Raw genomic sequence first — 18,604 nt, 5'->3', positions numbered from 1 at the left:
ATTTCCAAGAATTCCTCCTCCGAAACTCAGATCAACAAATTTCTTAGGGGGTTTTTACTCAATGATTATGTCACTCTCAAAAGAAAAATCTTGTGAAATTTCTCTCTCTCTAAAATTGTTCAAAAAGTTTTAGGTTTATTATACTTTTATCAATTTAATTCTAAACCTTTAAGTTTTGTCAATTAAGTTCTAAACTTTTTCAAGTTTTACTAATTGAGTCTATTTGGCTAAATTTTCAAATTATATATATATTCTTTTTCCCGACATAGTCGCTCGCCGTTAGTTGAGGGTGGGGAACCTTTGCCAGCATGCAAGGGGTCACATCTGCAAGCCCTCGCTGTGGCTGCCAGCCCTTGCCTCACCAAATTCAGCAAGGGCTTGCAAGTGCTTGCGAGATCCAACAAGTGATGGCCCTTAATCAGTGGTTGACGACCTTGCCGCTTTAAAAAAATAAAAATAGAAGAAGAACGAAATGAATTATGACTGAATTAATAAAAATATATCGAATTGATGGCTTTTTTGGATAAGTTTCTCCTATCTGGATATTGTTTTCATGATGTTAGATATCTCAGATAGAAAGGTCAAAGCACACGCATCCATGCACCCGTGCGCACCCTGCCTTTGTATGTCATTTTCATGGACCATCGATAATTTGGATAGAATGGTCGCGCACGCGCAGAGAGAGAGAGAGAGAGAGCAACGAACGACACGATGATCAGTGACGCTGGGATGGAGCGCTGAAGATGACGCCAAACGGCAATCCAAAGGGGATGGAGGAAGTAAAAGGGCATAAAGGCAAGTTATTCTATATTTAAAGCGCTCATTTGGACTTTCATTGGTGGCTTATGTGGTTTAGTGTTTGTCCAAATCGATCAAGTAAAAAGGAGGGAATCCACGAGTTTAGGTCGCACTGAAATATAATAAGACAGACTCTAAGCTCGGCTTGACGATTATTTTTACAAACCTTTTCGGTCACTAGACCTCGCATGGTCCATGCGTGATCACTCATGGTTGTACAACAAATGATCATTGAATGATTACCACAAAAGAATAAGGAAAATTGTATGAAAAGTTCTAAACCAATTGCATTTTTTTTCAATTTAATTTTAAATCTTTCAATTTTACTAATTGAGACATAAACATTTTGATAATTTGCCAGTTGAGTCCATTGGACAAATTTTAGTTTGAAATTACTGATGTGGATGTTAGTTGTCCTAAATGGCACGGCTACCATTGACGTGAACATTTTTAATAATTTCTTAATTATTTTTTGAAATTTTCCTCTCTTTTTTTTTTTCTTTCATTTTCTTAATTTTTTTTTTTTTTTTTTTTTTTTTGGATTGAGGGCTGGCAAATCAACAATGGGCGAGGGCACCGCAACCCTCGTGGTTGCTAGTGAGGGTTCGCGGTTATGGCTATTGAGGGCTTAGGCAAGGGTTGTGATGCCCTCGCTAGCCAAATCAAGGGCACGCAAGCCTTGCCTAGATCTGGCAAGGGCCATGATGCCTTGCTGATTTGGGCTAGGTGAGGGCTTGGTGGCCCTTGTAGGGTCTGGGAGAGGGCTGCCACACCCTTGCTTTAGCCGACAGTTGTGCCACGTAGTATGACCATTACCCATGTGAGTAATTTTCAAGCACAATTAGCTAGATTGATTCAATTGACAAAACGTAAAAATATTTAGAGTTAAATTAATAAAATTGAAAACATCATGACAACATTGGTAGAAGTGCAATAGATTTAAGATTTTTTGGACGATTTTTCCCAAAAGAATGACATTACGTGCCAACTTGGTTTGGACTTTGTGACATAGGTTTGCTTTTGTGCAATTGATAGGAGTAGGGATATTGCATTGGTTTGGCATTTAAAAATATTTAAAAAAAAATGGCTTTATTTATTTCTTGAAAGATGAATGATTTGAATAATATTTTCCTAGAAATGATTAGTTGTATAATTTACAATAAATTAAGAATATTTTTATTATTCACGAAAATATAGATATAAATTGTTATTGATAATAAAAATATTTTCATCAACTAATTATTCCAAGCGATACAAACGATTATTTCTTGAAAATATTTTTATATCATTCATCTTTTGCAAAATAAATGAAGCCTTAGTTAGTAAATGAGTAATTGATTGATCTAATGATCTTGTTACGCTGATTTTAGTGAGTACGTGAAAATCATCAATCAAGAGCTTATATTTCTACACGGGTTAATGTGTAGGTGGTCTTTCATTAAGCAGATGTGAGACGAAATTATTAAAAAAAAAAACTCATTGGTGTATCTAATAATCTCACTCTACAGTATCGGTGTGGTGTTAGTATTATTCTTCTTCTTTACTTCTGTTCTTTTTTCTTTTTAACGGGCTATATGAATCTTTTGAATCCATTACTTTCCATTGATGCATGCAAATCATCTTGTTTACGTGTATGAGCACAAGCTCCGTCAACAGAGTGGCGGGCAAGGTCTCAAAAGTAACATAAAATTATTATATTCAAATCAAGCTCTTGATCATTCATTCAGTCTCTTGTGGATGCTGTTGCTGGAAGATAGTGATCATATGGGATTACTTTTTTGCCATAGGGATTGATGGTATGAGTTTAGTATTTTTTTTTTTTTTTGTGGCAATTAGTGAGTTAGAGCAAGTTGGACCATTGAAGTTTTGAATGGTGCGATGTGAAAAATATTGTAAAAAGCAACGAATCGAAGATGTAAACTTATGTCAAGATTAGTTATGAGGGACTGCGATCCTACTGGCAACGTGCTGAGTCACCTCCCCATAGCCACAACTTTCATCATGAACAACGTCATCGAAAACCATTATTTTCTTCCCTCACCAAAGAGTAGAGAAGAAAATAGACATTCCCATCAATCTAGTAGTAGGTTGCAGCCACCGGTTTTAGTCAATTTGGCATAAGCTACAGCTAATTAAACCATTGAATACCAAAACCTAACCAGATCGAAGAGGTACTTGTAGTTGATTAGACCCAATAATTGCCCTGTGCCGAAAGTCTCCCATCTATATCTACTTTGGTAGTCAACTGCCTTGTAGATCGATATCAATTCTCACGTGTCTTTGGACTGAGGGACGTGGGAAATGAATTCTCCATTAGGTATAGCTTTCACGAGTGAAACGAGGAAAGGCTTAGAACAAATCTGGCAGTTTAGTTTTGACGTGGATTGAACTTCTGAATCTGTCTTCTGCGGAAACATTAATTCTGCATTGAAACAATCTGGCTCCCGGATTTATGAAGAGAACCGAGTCAGTGGGCATTACTATTTCTGTTTCTCGGATCAAGAGCTCGTTCTGGTGTGATGGCAATCCTCCTATTCCTTAATTTCGAAGTAATTCTCGACTTTATTTACGTGTCATCAAAATCCTCCAATTCAAAAAGAGAGTCCATCTGGAACATCAAGGCGTGCTGCTGTTCTTATGTAAAGTCAATGGATTACGTGCAACATGTTGTCACTCTCAGAAAAATACGAGAGAAGCTTGTGTAGGCTGTTTTTGTGCTTCAAGAATTAATAAAAAGCTTATGCAGGGTTCATTGCGCGTCTCGGGTCACTTTGCAAACATCTTGACCATTGAACATAGATTAAGATCTTCTCAATTCAAGTGGATAAATCTATATTGTCAATTTACTTTTTAAATAAATGATGTATCAATCGACTTACAATGAAAGATTAAGATATGTTTTTCACTTTTTTCCCCTTTTTCTTTCTTTCTCCCCCAAGCAATCCTTACATTGCCACTTCCTCCTTCATTGCCGACATCACTTCCATCACGATGTTGCTACCTGCATTGTGCTATTGCCCACCAACTCAAGGTTGCGAACCTCCACTGCCTTTGCATGCCAACGCATTAGTTCTGATAGCGGTGGTGGTGGTGGAGGCCGAGGGGAGAGAGAGAGAGAGAGAGAAGGGAGGGGGAATTGTGGTAAGGAAGAGTGTGTTGAAAAGAGAGAGAGGTTATCGATCGGCAATGGAGGGAGCGACAGGTGGTGGTGGAGAGTGAGGGAAGTAAGAGAGAGAGAGAGGGCACCGAGGGAAGAGCACGATTGGATTATTTTCTTAAAAGAAATTTACATAAAAAAATGAGGTTCTTTTGATCATTTTGAGAGTTGATAAAGGATCCTGTCCATTAAATAGAATAATTGAACGGTTAGAGCTCGCAAGAAAATTAAAAGAACCGTTTTTGGTTGGCACATAACGGGGGAACCCCCTTTTATTTTTTTTCTTGTAAATGACATATAGATGATAGAAACCTGATTGGATCTTGCCTTCCCTGACTTGGTACCCATATCAACTTGCTTTTCGCGTGCATAAGCGTGTCTAGCCAAGTTGCACCAAAAGATTCCTGGTGCATGTCCACTTCCGAAGTGATCTCGAACCTCAAGCGCTCTCATATAGCTGGGGTTTCCCAACTTTTCATATGGACTCCACCCGAAATGGAAATATAATCAAATCATTATCCCCACTAATTCCCTCCCTCGAGATTAGACATTCATCCACGTGACTTTGTCACTTGGACTTGGCCGGTGGATCATCATCCATTCCAACATTAGAGAGAGACAGAGAGAGAGAGAGAGGCGCGGCTTTTAAAGAGCTTTTCATACCACTTTAACATATGCTAATTAACCTGGGTGTGAATATGTAATGATTTTGGAGAGTGGAAGTCTACTTTTTCCCTTTGGAGGCATGCCGGGTTATACTTATATTATATACATGATCAATGTCCAATTCGTCTAGTCCTAATCCTATATATGGCATTGATATATATTGGTCCTGTAAAACCAATTTCCATTGATAGTGCATTGCACTAGGTTGGTCTTGGGCTTAATCTTAGTGTATGGCTAGCAAGTAACACGAGCGAGAGGTGCTAAGTGCGGGCATATTTTCTCTAGTTCTTTAGTTAGCCAAAAACTGATTTGGATGATCTTCTCCAAAGATGGAAAGTATTAAGTAAGGCTCAGCTGAAAATTTTTTACGCCATGTTCTGATGTTATATAAAATTCCACTAGTCGCTTTCAATAATTCTAGAAATTCATATGTGATTTCTGTATTTAAAGTAACTTCTTTTTTTGCGTTGAGTGATAAACAAAGATAGAAAAAGGACAATTTGAAAAATAAAAAAGGGCAACCCCGGGTTGAGTTTCACATTCTCCTATTCACCTCACGCGTGAAAAGAAAAGAAAAAGTAAAGGAGAAAGAATCCTTAACAATTTGCTAGTTCAATGACTCTTGGTGCCATTAAATCTCCATCATATAAGTTTTAATCGTATTAGGTTTTATTAGAGATTAATACGTACAATTGGTTTATGAGGGATTTGACCGATTCTTATCGTGTTGAATTTAACTCAAATGTACATTTCGATGCATGACGTCTGAAACTAATTTAATAAATCAATCTCAATATATTTAGCTTTTTCCTTACTCCAATTATTTATTTTGCAGGACATCACTTACTTTAAAACCGGTCAGACAACACCCTCAAATAACCTCTTCAACCCCAGCACTCTCGAATGGAAGCAATGAAGACTCCCGCTGGAGGAGAGACGGTCAAAGTCCGGGGCAGTGGCCACGTCCCCCGCTCGGGGGCGGGGAGGAAGGACCGCCACAGCAAGGTGCACACGGCCAAGGGCCCCCGGGACCGTCGCGTCCGCCTCTCGGCCTACACTGCCATCCAGTTCTACGACGTCCAGGACCGCCTCGGCTTCGACCGCCCCAGCAAGGCAGTCGACTGGCTCATCCGCAAGGCCAAGCCCGCCATCGACAGGCTCACCGGCCTCCCTCCCTTCCACCCTGTCCCAACCCACCCAAACCACCCACTCCAAGAAACGCTAACACCGGTGCCTCATAACAATAACGGCTCCTCCTCGTTCTTCTTGGATTCCTTCTTCCCAGTGAGCTCCACAACGTCGTCCTTCAACTTCCACGACCAAGATCTTGGCCTCTCCCTTCACTCGTTTCAAGAACCGGGCTCGGGTCTGATCCACGCTCATCATCACTTGGCATCATCGATGCAAGGAGAGACGCCGACGGTGAGCCATGTTGCAAGTGGCGATCTCTTGGGGTTCGACGAGTCCAACTATCAAAGAATGATGGGTTGGAACAGAGCAGGAGGAAGCGAATTGACATTCTTCATGGACTCGCAGCAAGAGCACCAAGAGCCCCACGAGGTGGAGGCGTTCTCGCATCAGAGGGGTGCCCTTCAGTCCAGCCCCGACATGGCTTTGCAGCCCCAGCCACAGCCGCATCCGCCGCTTGGTGGTTATGTTAATGATGAGTTGGCGATGGGCGAACACATGTAAGCCGCTGTTCGGATGCCGGTTTTCGCCTGACCGGGTGACGGGATTTTGCGTACGGGGGCGGGGCCGGGTTGATTTTTTTTTTTTTTTTGGGTCGGTCGGGGCTGGGTTGATGGCGAGGCGGAGAGGAGTCTAGCCTCGTTACCATCGGCTTCGCTGAATTCGGATTGAATTTAATGATAATGGTGGTGTGTTTCCAGCTTGCGAGGCACTTTTACTTGTTATCTTCGTTGGTGATTTCACAATTTTTGTGGTACTTTCACAGCAATCATTAGCATATGGTATGGTGTGAAAGTAGTGAGTTTCAGACATATTCTTATAAAATTGCATGGTTGCTATCAGTGCGAAGACATTACCACATTTCTAAACGTCCACATTGTCTGTGGTTCCTCTGGATATGAACTACTGTTGAGCATGGAACCTGACGCAATCGCACTTCCCTCAAATAATTACTTTAATAGATTAACAGTATTATTAATGTTTCCGCGTGAAAAACAAAAGATAGTGGCGATCTTTCTAATTCCCAGAGTAAATTCTGTTGCGTTCTCTATCATGATTGATGACATTTTGTTTATTAGTTTGTGTTGTGATGATTAGAAGGTCAATAGAGCCTCTCACTTTTTTTTTTAATTTCATTTTTTCAATAATGACAAGTTATATCCTTAATAGAAATTATTAAATATTTAAATAATAAATCACACATTCATCTAATAACTTAAACTTTTAAAACAATTGATAATTGTTTCGCAAAATCTCATAGAAATAATTACACAAATGAAATAAGTACCAGTTTTAAATCAAAAGACTTGTAAAGATAACTCCAAGTTTAGTCCCATTTAGCATCGTGATGGCAGCTGTGATAGGCTTGCCTAAAATGAATTACTGCTCAAACCAATGCGTCGTGAAAGTAAAAAATTTAATGGTAACACTTGGAGTCTTGGAGGGGTCGCCGGTACTGATCTCCTTCCACACCTTTTCCATTATTACTGTTCAAGAAAAAAGGCCTGGAGGCCCAAACCGTACCCAAGAAAATAAAGGCCGCAAGGCTCGCGCCCTTACTCATTTTACCAAGTTTAGGCCTCAAAAAGATGAAGAGAAAAATACTAATTGTTTTACCCAAATTTCCTTATATTGATTGACTTTAAGAGTGCGCTATTACAACCTTTATGGCTAAATTAATGGAAGATTTCTCTAATTTAAGGATTTTATTCAAGGGTATCCTCAAGGCACTTGTTAGGTAAGAAGTAAAGGAAACTGTGCAGTTTCCAATGCTCTATTTTTCTCATGTAATGTGTAACTAATATATTAAAAATTGAAATATTTTTTTATTAAGTACAATTAATAAGTACACTGAAATCACTAATCAACAACACCCCTTTCTCCTTAAGTTTTTGCCTTTCGAAGAATAGGAGGCTGTACGAATTGATTCGCCGAGTTGGTGAGGGAGCCTAGTAGGATCGGGTTTTGGGCTAAGGCTTACATGTGGCACATGAGCAACATGGAGATGTGGGTAAGGCACTGAAACAAAAACAACGAGGCTTTAGAACTGGGATTGATTGGTTTCAGGTCTCTGGGAACATGCCCATTTTATGTTTTTTGGATAAAAATTGAATCTTTATATTAAAATATAAAAGTTGCGCAATTTCACCACAAATACACATATTGGTGAGATGTCATATTGTTGTTTCTTCATTTTAAAAAACCATAGTTCAATATAGAGTGGGGCACAACTATTTGAGGAATTGGGATTGGCTGCATTAGATCCAAGTTGGGTGCTAGTGCTTGGGAGAGTAAGCCAATTACCTAGGAATGACAGTTGGGGACCCAAGGAAGTGTACTAAGGTTTGGGCCTAACCTCAAGGGACTTAGACACATACACCAAGGGATCGGTCCCAACTTGAGGGACTTGGGCACTACCTCTATGGACCAAGGCCTAGTTGCCAAGGAATTGGGCCAAGCCTCATCATTCCCAAGTTGACCTTGATGGATTCGAGCCAGGTGCAGTGACTTTGGCACAAGAATTGGGTATTAGGCATAGCCATTGGAGACCTTAGGACGGGCATCAAGGTCTCAAATTTGGCCTCCGGTCTACCAAAACATGGACACTAGGGCCTTGGGTCCAGCCTCCATGGATGAGAGAATTGACACTGAGGTCTCAAGCTCAATTTCAAAGGACCTAGGCTAGGCTTTGTGGACTTGGACCCAATCATCAAGGAACTAAGCCAGTTTCGATTCATCCAAGCTAGATGCATCTGACTTGGATGCAGGAGCTGGTACATGTGGTTTACTGTCGAGAAACCCCGAGCATGAGCCCAGGACTGTATTACTTTAAATGGGTTGAAGTTGGGTTCTTTCCAAATCCATTATCAATTGGACTTTGCTTGATGAGACCCATTTAACCCCTATTTAAAAATTTGGGCAACTCATATCCTGCCAAACAAAATGTAACAATTATTTGTTAAATTATGGGTTCATAACCCATCTTGCCAATTCTAATTTTCACCTCATTAGTGAGTGGTCCCGGGGGCTTTCAATTTGCAAAAAAAATATAGTAATGGTCTATGAGATTCCTTTCTTGAACAAACCAACGATGCTGGCCTCCTAGATGTATATATTCTCTTCAGATCCACTACCACTTGTATTTCTAATTTTTGAAATTTTATCAATATTATACCAAATTCCAAGTAGGAGGCCGGATTGGTGGCAGATATTGCTTGGATTAAACTGGGCTTTCACCCAAGCCCTCTCTCGAGCTTTACATAATCACGACCCGATTGATTATCATAAATAGGGATGGCAAAATATCCGTCCCCTCATGGGGTGATAATCCGCAGGGACCCCGCCAAGGTGGAGCAGAGCGCGGGCGACAACAATGCGCCGACAGCGGCGCAAAGCTTTGGTCAAAGCGTGTTTCGCCCGCTTAGCTGAGGATGAGAGGTGATTCTGGCTTCAGACGCAGGTTTTGGGATGGGGAGAACAAAGAGGTCCGGATGTGGAGGGGGTTGGGTTGTATTTTTTTTATCCTCTATGTATAGCTCAATTGAACATTAATGGAAGAATATTTGCAGATCAGGAAGCTGGTCATGTGTCTCTCTCTCCAGTTCTGCAAGAAGGTGTGAATATAAATGTGGAAATAATATGTATTGAATAGTCTGAATATGATATCTTTTTGTCATAACTTTAGTGTGAACGTAAGAGTTGTATAGCCGAAGAAATTTCTAGTCTACGATGCTCTTTCTGGGGGCTTTGGCATCGTGGATGCCCAAAGAAACCTTTTGCCAGTGCATATAGTAGATGTATTTTGGTGTTACGATGGAATGCTATGGGATCCGTACTATTTACTAATAGTCTGATGTACACAGAGAAAACCAATTCGCATATTATCATTCGTTTGATCATCTTAAAATAAGATGAGCCAAAAGCATTTTCAAAGGATGTCAAGTTCCAATCTCAGCATCTTAGGCAGAAATCTTACATTTTTCCCATTTTTCCTAGAAAATAATGGTATGAACTTTCGTCTCACGTTGAAAACTAGTTGCAAAATAGAGAAGGTGATTTCTTGGCGCAGTACCGTGGGGGTCTGCTGGTATATGGATGAAGTGGCGACTCCATGCTGTACTGATTCCTCCGCAAAGTCATTTTGGCTTCCTCCACAATTGATAAAATAAGGAAGGATCTGCAAGGTTAAACCTCAAATTTCAACCCCTAAATCTTGCAGTACAGATCACGAATGCGAAATTCTTGCAGCCCATTGGAAACGTGAATTCGCATGCGAATTTCCTTTTCGTCACAATATCAAGCTAACAAGCTAACGTGGTTGACTTTTCTTCAGCATCCTAACTTCAGACGAATCAAGTGGTAACGTAATGGAAACAAACTTGGCCAATGTATATATCATAGAAAAATGAAGGAAAGTGGAAGGCGGCAAGTCAACATTCAACAGTCAACCTCTTGAAACTACACGGAGATTAGCCCGTCTTTTCGTCGGTTTTGTTTTGGATGTTCACACAAGTTCCTTAATCTTCTCAAAAACCTCCCCACATTCAGCTAACTACATATAGTACAGATCGCATCGGGGAGGCCTCTCATAGCCAAAGCATGTAAGTTGATTATTATCTCTCTCGTTTTCATTAGATCTCTTGCTTTGGCGCGTCTGTATATTCACACACAAGTATGGATGAGGATCACGATGATCACCTTCAACCCATATTTCCTCACAAAACCAACTATGACTTCAACAGCAAGATCCTGCTCACCGCCATCGTGTGTTTGTCCGTCGTCCTCGTAATAGTCATCCTCCTTCACTTGTATGCGAGATACGTTCTTCGCAACCGTGCCCGGCGTGCTGCCGCCATGCATGTTCTGGCCCTCAGGGTCGCCCATGTGCAGTCCGGTGGCGAGCCACCCAAGACTGGCCTAGAGCCGACAGTCATTTCCTCGCTGCCCTTCTTTATATTCAAGCGAAGCGACCGCCACGACGATGCCTCAGTCGAGTGCACGGTTTGTTTGAGCATGTTGGAGGATGGAGAGACGGCGAGGGAGTTACCCAATTGCAAGCACATTTTCCATGTGGAGTGCATTGATAAGTGGCTGAGCTCGCAGTCCACATGCCCCGTTTGCCGCACCGAGGCCAAGCCCTGGATGAAGGCCGAGCACCGCGAGCCTCCTGCTGGGACAGCTGCAGCAACGGTTCCATCGCTCGAGAGCGTACCCTCTATTTTTCCAGGCATGCCGGATGCTGTCCATGGGGCGAACAAAGACAGCAGTTCGTCAAGCGTGCGATTTAGTTCTTTCAGAAGGATGCTTAGTAGGGATAGATTGTCACCGAGAGCTCAATCTCGTGGTCAAGAAGATGATGACATAGAAGATTTAGAGAGACAATGATGCAACAGCTATAGGTAATTACAGGATTTTTTGCCAGAATTTTTCATTCTTGTTAATTACTTTTGAATGTTACCAAATATTCTACCTTTAGGAGAGAGTCGCTGTTGAATTGCTTGAACATTTTCCCGAATGATGACTCATGTGGGGAAAATTAATTAGTCAAAGAAATGAGCTGGTTTAAAGTTTTCATATAGTCGGTTTGACGGTGCTGATGAGGGCCAAAAGATCTGGTGTTTGGTAGCCTAAGGTTTGAATTGAAACGATGAGTGGACTATTATGTGGTGGCAATGTGCGGCACGCTAAAGAGCCATTGACCTGTCGAATGAAACGTATTGTCTCTGCAGAAATCAAGATCCTGAATTGCAGGAAATCGTCATAATTAATAATGATAGCCTCCAGTAGAATATGAAAACTTACTGTACAAGCAAAGTTAACCGCTAACATTTTGCGTCCTCCAAACGTGTTGACACAGCTGTCGATGCATCATCATCATTCGCACGAGTTTGAACGCATAGACTTGTCACAAGTATTAGATCAGAAATTGAATTTGTTGGACAAGCACACGGAATCAATCAACCTTGGTTAGATCGACGACAGCTACTGTCCAGATCATGATTGTAAATTACAGTATATCGGATAGTGGAGTCCATCTAAAGCTGAAGGTGATGCGAAAGATTGTGTCCATCGAACTAGATTGAAGAATTAGCACTCTCCTCGAAATGAATTAAGAAGAGCATCAAACGAATGCGTGCTGATTTCTCTATGCAATTTCATAGTCTGCTCTGCTTCACAGCTCAAGCATGAGCGCAACGATGGAGGCTTATGAGAGAAGGGATCTGATCAGTGGTCTCAAGGTAAGCCGGAGGGAAAAAAGGCAAAAAGTCTTTGAGATGAGCTCACCTTCACTGTACTGAAAATCTGAAAGTCCAAACCATCTGGGTCTTGATAATGCGCATATCAGTGCCTTAGATGGGCTCGAAAGGAAGAGTTAGGTGGGGTAGAAATTGCTCTCGCTAAGATTCTCTTTCGTATCTGTCACGGGAATGCAATCTCCCACTAGATTAAAAAGTGCCGTGCTTATCGACTCCCGATGTAAAGCATTTGAGTTCATTCACGTAAATGCTTCAAGCGAACTCGAAAAGGAAAGAGATGCGATGTTGGAAATAACTGTCCTGGGGATTTCCCTTATGTTTTCTTTCACGTAACTCTCTCTTGAATTTCGTAATTCCCATTCATTTGCCTAGATTTTAGGAATAACGAAGGTGTTTGCAAGTCTTTGGTCCAGCTTAATGAAAGAAGTTTGTCAACTGCTCAAGACGCAGGGCAGCGTTGCCGCACTTAAAGCAAATGATTGATTCGCCATGTCAAATGGAATCCTGGCATCGAAGACATGCTGAAATGGCACAAACCTTCCCTAGGAGGACTACTTCGAAGCAAATGAACATGGTGGTGGACTGGCTCAATGGAGTTTTACTTCAGAGTTAAGCATTATCATAAGACTGGAAAAATCGATCTGAATGACAAGCCTCAGTGTTGACAAACCAAATACAAATAAGCCGTGAGCTTCAATAAAGCCTCAGTTTTCTTACAAAGTAAATTGCAGGGTCAACAAACCTATGATAATCCAAGAACATAGTCTAGAACGTACACCAGTAACAAGGAGAGGGGGTAAAGCGCTAAGGCCAAGAAACTCATCCAAAGCGGAAAGGTAGTGCGGAAACTGGCAATTGCGCCCATCACAAGGCATACAATCACCGTCACCAATACTTCCGAGAAGAAGTCCCATGTCAGTTGCCGCACGTAAACTAAGCCTAAGAACACCGCCAAGGACAGGACATTTCCCATGGTCACTGATCCATATATCTGCACCATAGTCTCTCATAAGTTTTGTTATAGTCACCTTCATTTGTGGCTATGTGAATAAAGGTTCATAAAGACCCATAGATGCCAGAAAAACATACCTCTGAGTACGTTAAGGACGTGGTTCTCTTTTTCTTTCGGCTGGAAAACATAAGGCACGAGACAACCTCGCTGGAGCAAGCGAACGGAAGGATCACAAAGGACACAAAGAAGGAAGGAATACTTGTGGCGGTTGAAAAGTTGTCGACTGCGTCCACAAGGGGATCTGCAGTGATGGCGGCAATAGCTGTTCCGAGAAGCAGCATTAATATTGCTTTGGCAGTATTCCACTTCACGTTTTTCACATCATCCACCTCCAGCTCATCTTCCTGGTCTACCAACTGATCAAGCTGTTGCTCTGTCCGCTGCATGGTCAATTTTCGTTACAACATTTTTTAGATGAACACCGACTGTAATAATCGTAATACCTCGTCGAAACTGTCCAGAAGCCTTGTTGTCAGGGATATATCATCTTGCACATGTGCTCCTGCTGCAGTGCGTCTAGCCCTTCTGAGCCATTTAGAGATTCCTTCAATGAACTCAGCAGAATCGAGTTTTGAATCCCGAGAAGTGTCGAAATCCTCTATCACTTTATGGACTGCGTCATCCATGTTTATGTCTACCTCTTCAAAATGGATTCCAATAATGAGGGCTCGTAGCTCTGCTGGGGATAGGTTTCCATTAGAGTCCACATCAAGTGTCTCAAATAACCTGCAATATCACGTTGGTAGAAAGTTAGATCAAGTTCACATTGTTTTTAAGAAGAATAAAGTACATCTGATCTCTCCTTGACTATTTGAGTTTCACTGAACTGACGCAGCTTTTCCTTTCTTGCCATAAATCAGCTTATGGTTATTTGTCCATTAGCATTCATCGACTTTTTCATGTTCAAGAATGTTTAATTTAGGAATGTCATCTCCATATATGCGATTTTTCAGGCTTCCCTAGTCCTAACTTCAGGGTTCCCAGTAATTGCAGAGGAACATGCCACTTTGAAGGTGAGTCGAAAGGTCCATAAAGTGACGATGAAATGATGAAGAGTAGAGGGAAAAAGGAAGCAACTAACTTTTCTATCACAACCGTATTGGGTTTGCCTTCATCGGTAACTAGCTTTCCAAGTGTACGAGCTTTCAATTGCTGTAGGAGTCCTGATATTATGCGCTTATGCATTGCATATGCAATTCTTCTTTTCTGGATTCTTGGCTGGAAAATCTGCATTAGTTTTTGTTGTCCAAAGGGCCACAATTCAGAATACATCAGCTTATGTCATATGAAATTTGCCGATGTGGCTTGAACTGTGACAGCTAGTAGACTTGCGAGCATTGAGTTTCGCTGAATGAAAGTGGGATTACCTGGTAGAGGCAGTAAGACAGCAACAAACATATGGAAACAATGAAAGAAACCAGAACTGCGGCTCGGCTTAGCGAGCTTGCTCCAAAAATTTCTGGTAGTTGGACTATTATGAATGGAATTATAGAGATCATCATGATTCTTGCTGCATAGCTTGTCCAGATGTCAGTGCTCACCCCAGATCCTGCAACAGTCACCGTTATTTGAAATATAATGTGAGTTGCATCTAAGTAGACAACCTATAACGGGGGTCATTTTCAAATCGTTTTAGTCAAGGGTCCTGTTGCAATACCCAGTACAAAGGAGTAAAGCTATAAAGATACTCGGATGGGGGAAACATTGTCCATTCAGATGCAACATACAAATATAAAAATCATGCAATTGTTCCACTTGAAACATTCAAAGATGATCTTTTGAGGAGCCTACTTTCTCTGCATATTTATCTGTGAACATTTGGTTCAATAACTATGCCATAGAGCAGAATTATGCAAATCGGAGCTGATGCAGTTGCAGAGCTTTGACCTTCATATCCTTTATTCAGTGGGCATTCGTAACCATAAGTATGATCATGGCGCATTCAAATAGAGTTCCGAAAGTACCAGCTAAGCTGAATTTCTTTGTATCCTTTTGATCCATGGTAGTTGAGTTCTCGATATCGCATTTTCCGACGATAATGCAAGTGCCCCATAGAACGGTCAGGAGCATTACTGTCGATCCAGCGAGCAAGCCCATCCCGACAGAGACCTGGCTTTGAGCATCTTCTGTGCTCCCAGAGACGCCAGATGCTACAAATAAACAGATGTTACACTCGCATAAGCCATCAATTATTCAAATCAACATGCTGAAAGGAATGACTTCAGGACTAGCTGATGAAGCCAATGAAGTTGGACGACCACAGACATCAAGAGCTACCAATCACCATCCAGAGCATATATTAGTCATCGGTGGGATTATGCTGTCTCATACATACAGCAATAATAAGTTCATGTGAAAAGAAATGTCTCTACAGTATGCATATGCAGCAGAAAATCAAGACATAAGGCTAAGAATTTATAAGGTACAACTATCTCCGTCCTTGCTGTCTCCTTTCTACAGGCCAACAGTACAACCATCCTGAATTACAGAAACAGTAATTCTCACGATATGATTTCGTGGAAGAAATGCTATATGGCATTGCAATTAGGAAGAAGATTATAAAAAATCCCAAACTTTATCCAAAGTGATAAATTTATTTTAATTTTTTTTTGTAATACAAAAACTTTAAACTTTATAAACTGTGACACATTTACTCAATTAAGGGCATTTTTGTCTTATTCTTTATGTTTTTTCTTTTTCTTTTTTTTAAAATTTTTTTTTTTCTTCTTCTCTCTGCCGGCGCCGGTGGAGGGAAGCTGGCAAGGGTTGCCCTCGCCTAGGTTGGCTAGGGCGGCCCTCGCCCGACGCCGACGAGGGGTGCTCTCGCCGGCGTCGGGCGAGGGGTGCCCTTGCCGGGCGTCAGTGAGGGCACCCTCGCCGGACTTGGGTGAGGGGTGCCCTCGCCGGACTCGGCGAGGGAGACCATTGCCCGACGCCGACGAGGGCCGACCTCACTGATGCTGGCGAGGGCGGCCCTCGCCGGACGCCGGCTTGCCATGGCCGGCGGAGGGAAGAAGGAAGAAAAAGAAAAAAAGAATTTTTTTTTTTTAAATAAAAAGATCAAAATGCCCTTAATAGGAAAAGATCGCTTTATTAACCTCAGTAAAACATGAAATCATTTTTGTGAGAATTACTGATCCAAAGATCTAGAGACCTCACTTTTACCCACATTTTCCTTACTGTTACCGCTTTGGAGTAAGGATGTTGATGCTAGGATGACCTTTTTGCATCGAAACATGGATGAGAAAGAATCTTAGCAGAGGTTACAATTCTGACAAAAAGGGACTACATTTTAGCAAAGCTAGTAAACAAGCTTACCAAGGATAATTGTAGCATCAGGAAGTGAGCTAAGTACTGGCAGAAAGAGACCCCCAATAATGCCAGGACCAAGAATTTGCAGCAAAATCTCACTTCCATCGGACAACAGCTTTGCCGCTAGGAACATCAGGTAACCATACGCCAGAATCAGGAAGACATTCCCCCATACAGTGGTGGTGCACGGCAAGAACCCATATGTCTGATCGCAGTCATCCGATGAAACCAAATGGCTCAAGAACAGCACCGACTGCTTTACATATTGAACTGCGCCAAAGATAATATCAGAGGCCAAGTTTTCCTCGATCTTACGAGCCTGAACGTGGCAGACGAGCAAAAGCAAGACGACTGGAAGCAAAAACTGAAGCACTTTCATCTTCGCCATTCCTGGGGACGAAGCCTTGTTCACTAGCTTGATTAATACGAGGATTTGGATCTTATATCGGACTTACAAGTTTGTCATTTTGTCAATCTTCAACTTGGTCTTCTAGATGGAGAGGATTAAACAAAAGACTTCAAGAGTTCATCTTATACAATCAAAGAACCAGCATGTGGAGTGGTTGAAGTCAACCTTCCAAGGATAAAACCTTGAATGAACGGAATATACTTTTCAAGTGAGGATTAAACAAATTGTTACACTTGAAATAACGTGTTCGTGCAGAGATCGGATTCAGACTTTGAGCAAATTGGCTTGTACAATACTAAGCAACCACGTGTTTTAGACAACAAAGTAAAACCACGAGTTGTCATTAAATATATATTGAATTGAATAACCATAACTTGCGGAATCATCAGGTCTGAGCCTTGAGGCGCAAGCTCTTATCAATTCTCTGATGCCAGTGAGCGATGTTGGTACACAAGTAGTTGGTATAAGTACAAGTCGGAGATCTTTGCAGATCACAAGGTTGGTCACGTGTCTGTCTGTCCCTTTCTGGGAGCATTTAAATCTGAAAATGCAAATGTTAAGTAGTGAATAGTCCGAAGGTGACTCTTCAAATCAAGTTGCGTGTGTATGCAAGAGAAGTACAACCCAAGAAATCTCCGTTATGGAAAATAAGCTCGTTTTCTGGGTTATCCAAATTGACCCGGAAGGAAAATCTGAGAAAGCTACACCCCACCATATTGAAGTCGACATATGATTTTGGTCAAATTACAAGGAACAGTGCAATTGCATTCCTGAAATTCACATTGAGATCCTCTGCGGGACAAGAACAAATAGGAAAAAAAAAATTATAAATGGAGAAAATGCAGAAAAATCTACAAAACATCTTCTAAGTATGTTTCCAACTTTGCCAAACTCAGAATGACAAGGTTCGAGAAATTCAATCGGACTCATTTCAACAATTTCTGAAATATGGAAGTGGAAGATTCATGCTAGAAAGAGTGATGGGTAGATCAATTTGATTAATATACATGTGATTAGAAGATGATGTGAATTAACATACATACACACATTACATCTCCTATAATCTTAGTCTTGTATATTATGCCGAAAGGACGCACGCCAGTAACTCCATCGGTGATTATGCTGTATTACAGAGCTTTCATAAACTACTTTGACCATGAGTCATGCTACGAGCTTTGGCTATCACAAGGTTCTAACAGCCAAATATTATTCATCTCAATGAAACGTTCCGTCAAATTAACCTGCACTTCCAAATTTTACAAGAAACTTGAACCAAATAATTGATGTTGTGATCGAAGTCCTGATTACCACAAGAAATACTTGGTGTGTGTAACAAACTTCAGACTCATTTACGCATTGGAGATGAACAATTATCCAAATTACATATCCTAGATTCAATATGCTTGTAGAACTCTATCTTGACAATTGAAATTTCGATATACAATTCGCAGTGTCTTTATTTTAGCATTTAACTCCACGTGCTACGCATAAGAAAATGCTGTTAGAATTATTTGATGCATGAAAGGAGCAGTGCTTTCACAAGGATTCTCACCTCTGAAACAAACAGCTTCGTAGTCAACCATCATAGAATTCCCTCTTACTACTACTCTACTCATGTGATATCATTATCTTCCTTCAAATACATTCAGTGCTCATTGACCACCATATAATTTTTTCATGGTATTGTCAATGTTCTCACAAGCGTTTGGAGAATCACTTGTAAGTGATTAGTCAAAGATGGCAAGCATAATCATAATTGCAGAACCTGCATATTTCTCTCAAGACATGAATGTATCATCAGTGAT

At 41.1% G+C, this 18,604-nt stretch overlaps 3 protein-coding genes across 3 annotated transcripts; 2 read left to right on the top strand and 1 right to left on the bottom strand.

Moving 5' to 3' along the window:
• Positions 1 to 5,468: 5,468 nt before the first annotated feature.
• LOC104457049 (transcription factor TCP4-like) lies at positions 5,469 to 6,534 on the top strand. The gene has a single exon (XM_010071990.2). The coding sequence runs from the start codon at positions 5,525 to 5,527 to the stop codon at positions 6,311 to 6,313; it is 789 nt and encodes a 262-aa protein (XP_010070292.1). The 5' UTR covers positions 5,469 to 5,524; the 3' UTR covers positions 6,314 to 6,534.
• Positions 6,535 to 10,290: 3,756 nt separating this feature from the next.
• LOC104441180 (RING-H2 finger protein ATL40-like) lies at positions 10,291 to 11,385 on the top strand. Its single transcript, XM_010054200.3, has one exon. The coding sequence runs from the start codon at positions 10,484 to 10,486 to the stop codon at positions 11,192 to 11,194; it is 711 nt and encodes a 236-aa protein (XP_010052502.2). The 5' UTR covers positions 10,291 to 10,483; the 3' UTR covers positions 11,195 to 11,385.
• A 1,283-nt stretch (positions 11,386 to 12,668) lies between these two features.
• LOC104441166 (sodium/calcium exchanger NCL2) lies at positions 12,669 to 16,980 on the bottom strand. The gene is made up of 7 exons (XM_010054179.3): positions 16,397 to 16,980; positions 15,043 to 15,228; positions 14,446 to 14,627; positions 14,160 to 14,305; positions 13,522 to 13,804; positions 13,156 to 13,458; positions 12,669 to 13,057 (listed from the first exon to the last, which is right to left on the bottom strand). Exons 1-7 carry the CDS (start codon positions 16,776 to 16,778, stop codon positions 12,809 to 12,811), a joined length of 1,731 nt encoding a protein of 576 aa, XP_010052481.2. The 5' UTR covers positions 16,779 to 16,980; the 3' UTR covers positions 12,669 to 12,808.
• Between the last annotated feature and the right edge of the window lie 1,624 nt (positions 16,981 to 18,604).

The sequence above is a fragment of the Eucalyptus grandis genome, chromosome 1 (genome assembly GCF_016545825.1).
Source record: "Eucalyptus grandis isolate ANBG69807.140 chromosome 1, ASM1654582v1, whole genome shotgun sequence".
Taxonomy (NCBI): domain Eukaryota; kingdom Viridiplantae; phylum Streptophyta; class Magnoliopsida; order Myrtales; family Myrtaceae; genus Eucalyptus; species Eucalyptus grandis.
The sequence above is the reverse complement of the archived record's forward strand: the minus strand, read 5'-3'. Positions and strand labels throughout refer to the sequence as shown.

Bases quoted from the DNA above. Each gene is read 5' to 3' on its own strand.
- LOC104457049 (XM_010071990.2), top strand. From the start codon at position 5,525: ATGGAAGCAATGAAGACTCCCGCTGGAGGAGAGACGGTCAAAGTCCGG.
- LOC104441166 (XM_010054179.3), bottom strand. From the start codon at position 16,778: ATGGCGAAGATGAAAGTGCTTCAGTTTTTGCTTCCAGTCGTCTTGCTT. The intron at 15,229-16,396 runs GTAAGCTTGTTT...GTTTATTTGTAG, and splicing joins TGATGCTACAATTATCCTTG to CATCTGGCGTCTCTGGGAGC. The intron at 13,459-13,521 runs GTATTACGATTA...TTGACCATGCAG, and splicing joins TTCTGGACAGTTTCGACGAG to CGGACAGAGCAACAGCTTGA.
- LOC104441180 (XM_010054200.3), top strand. From the start codon at position 10,484: ATGGATGAGGATCACGATGATCACCTTCAACCCATATTTCCTCACAAA.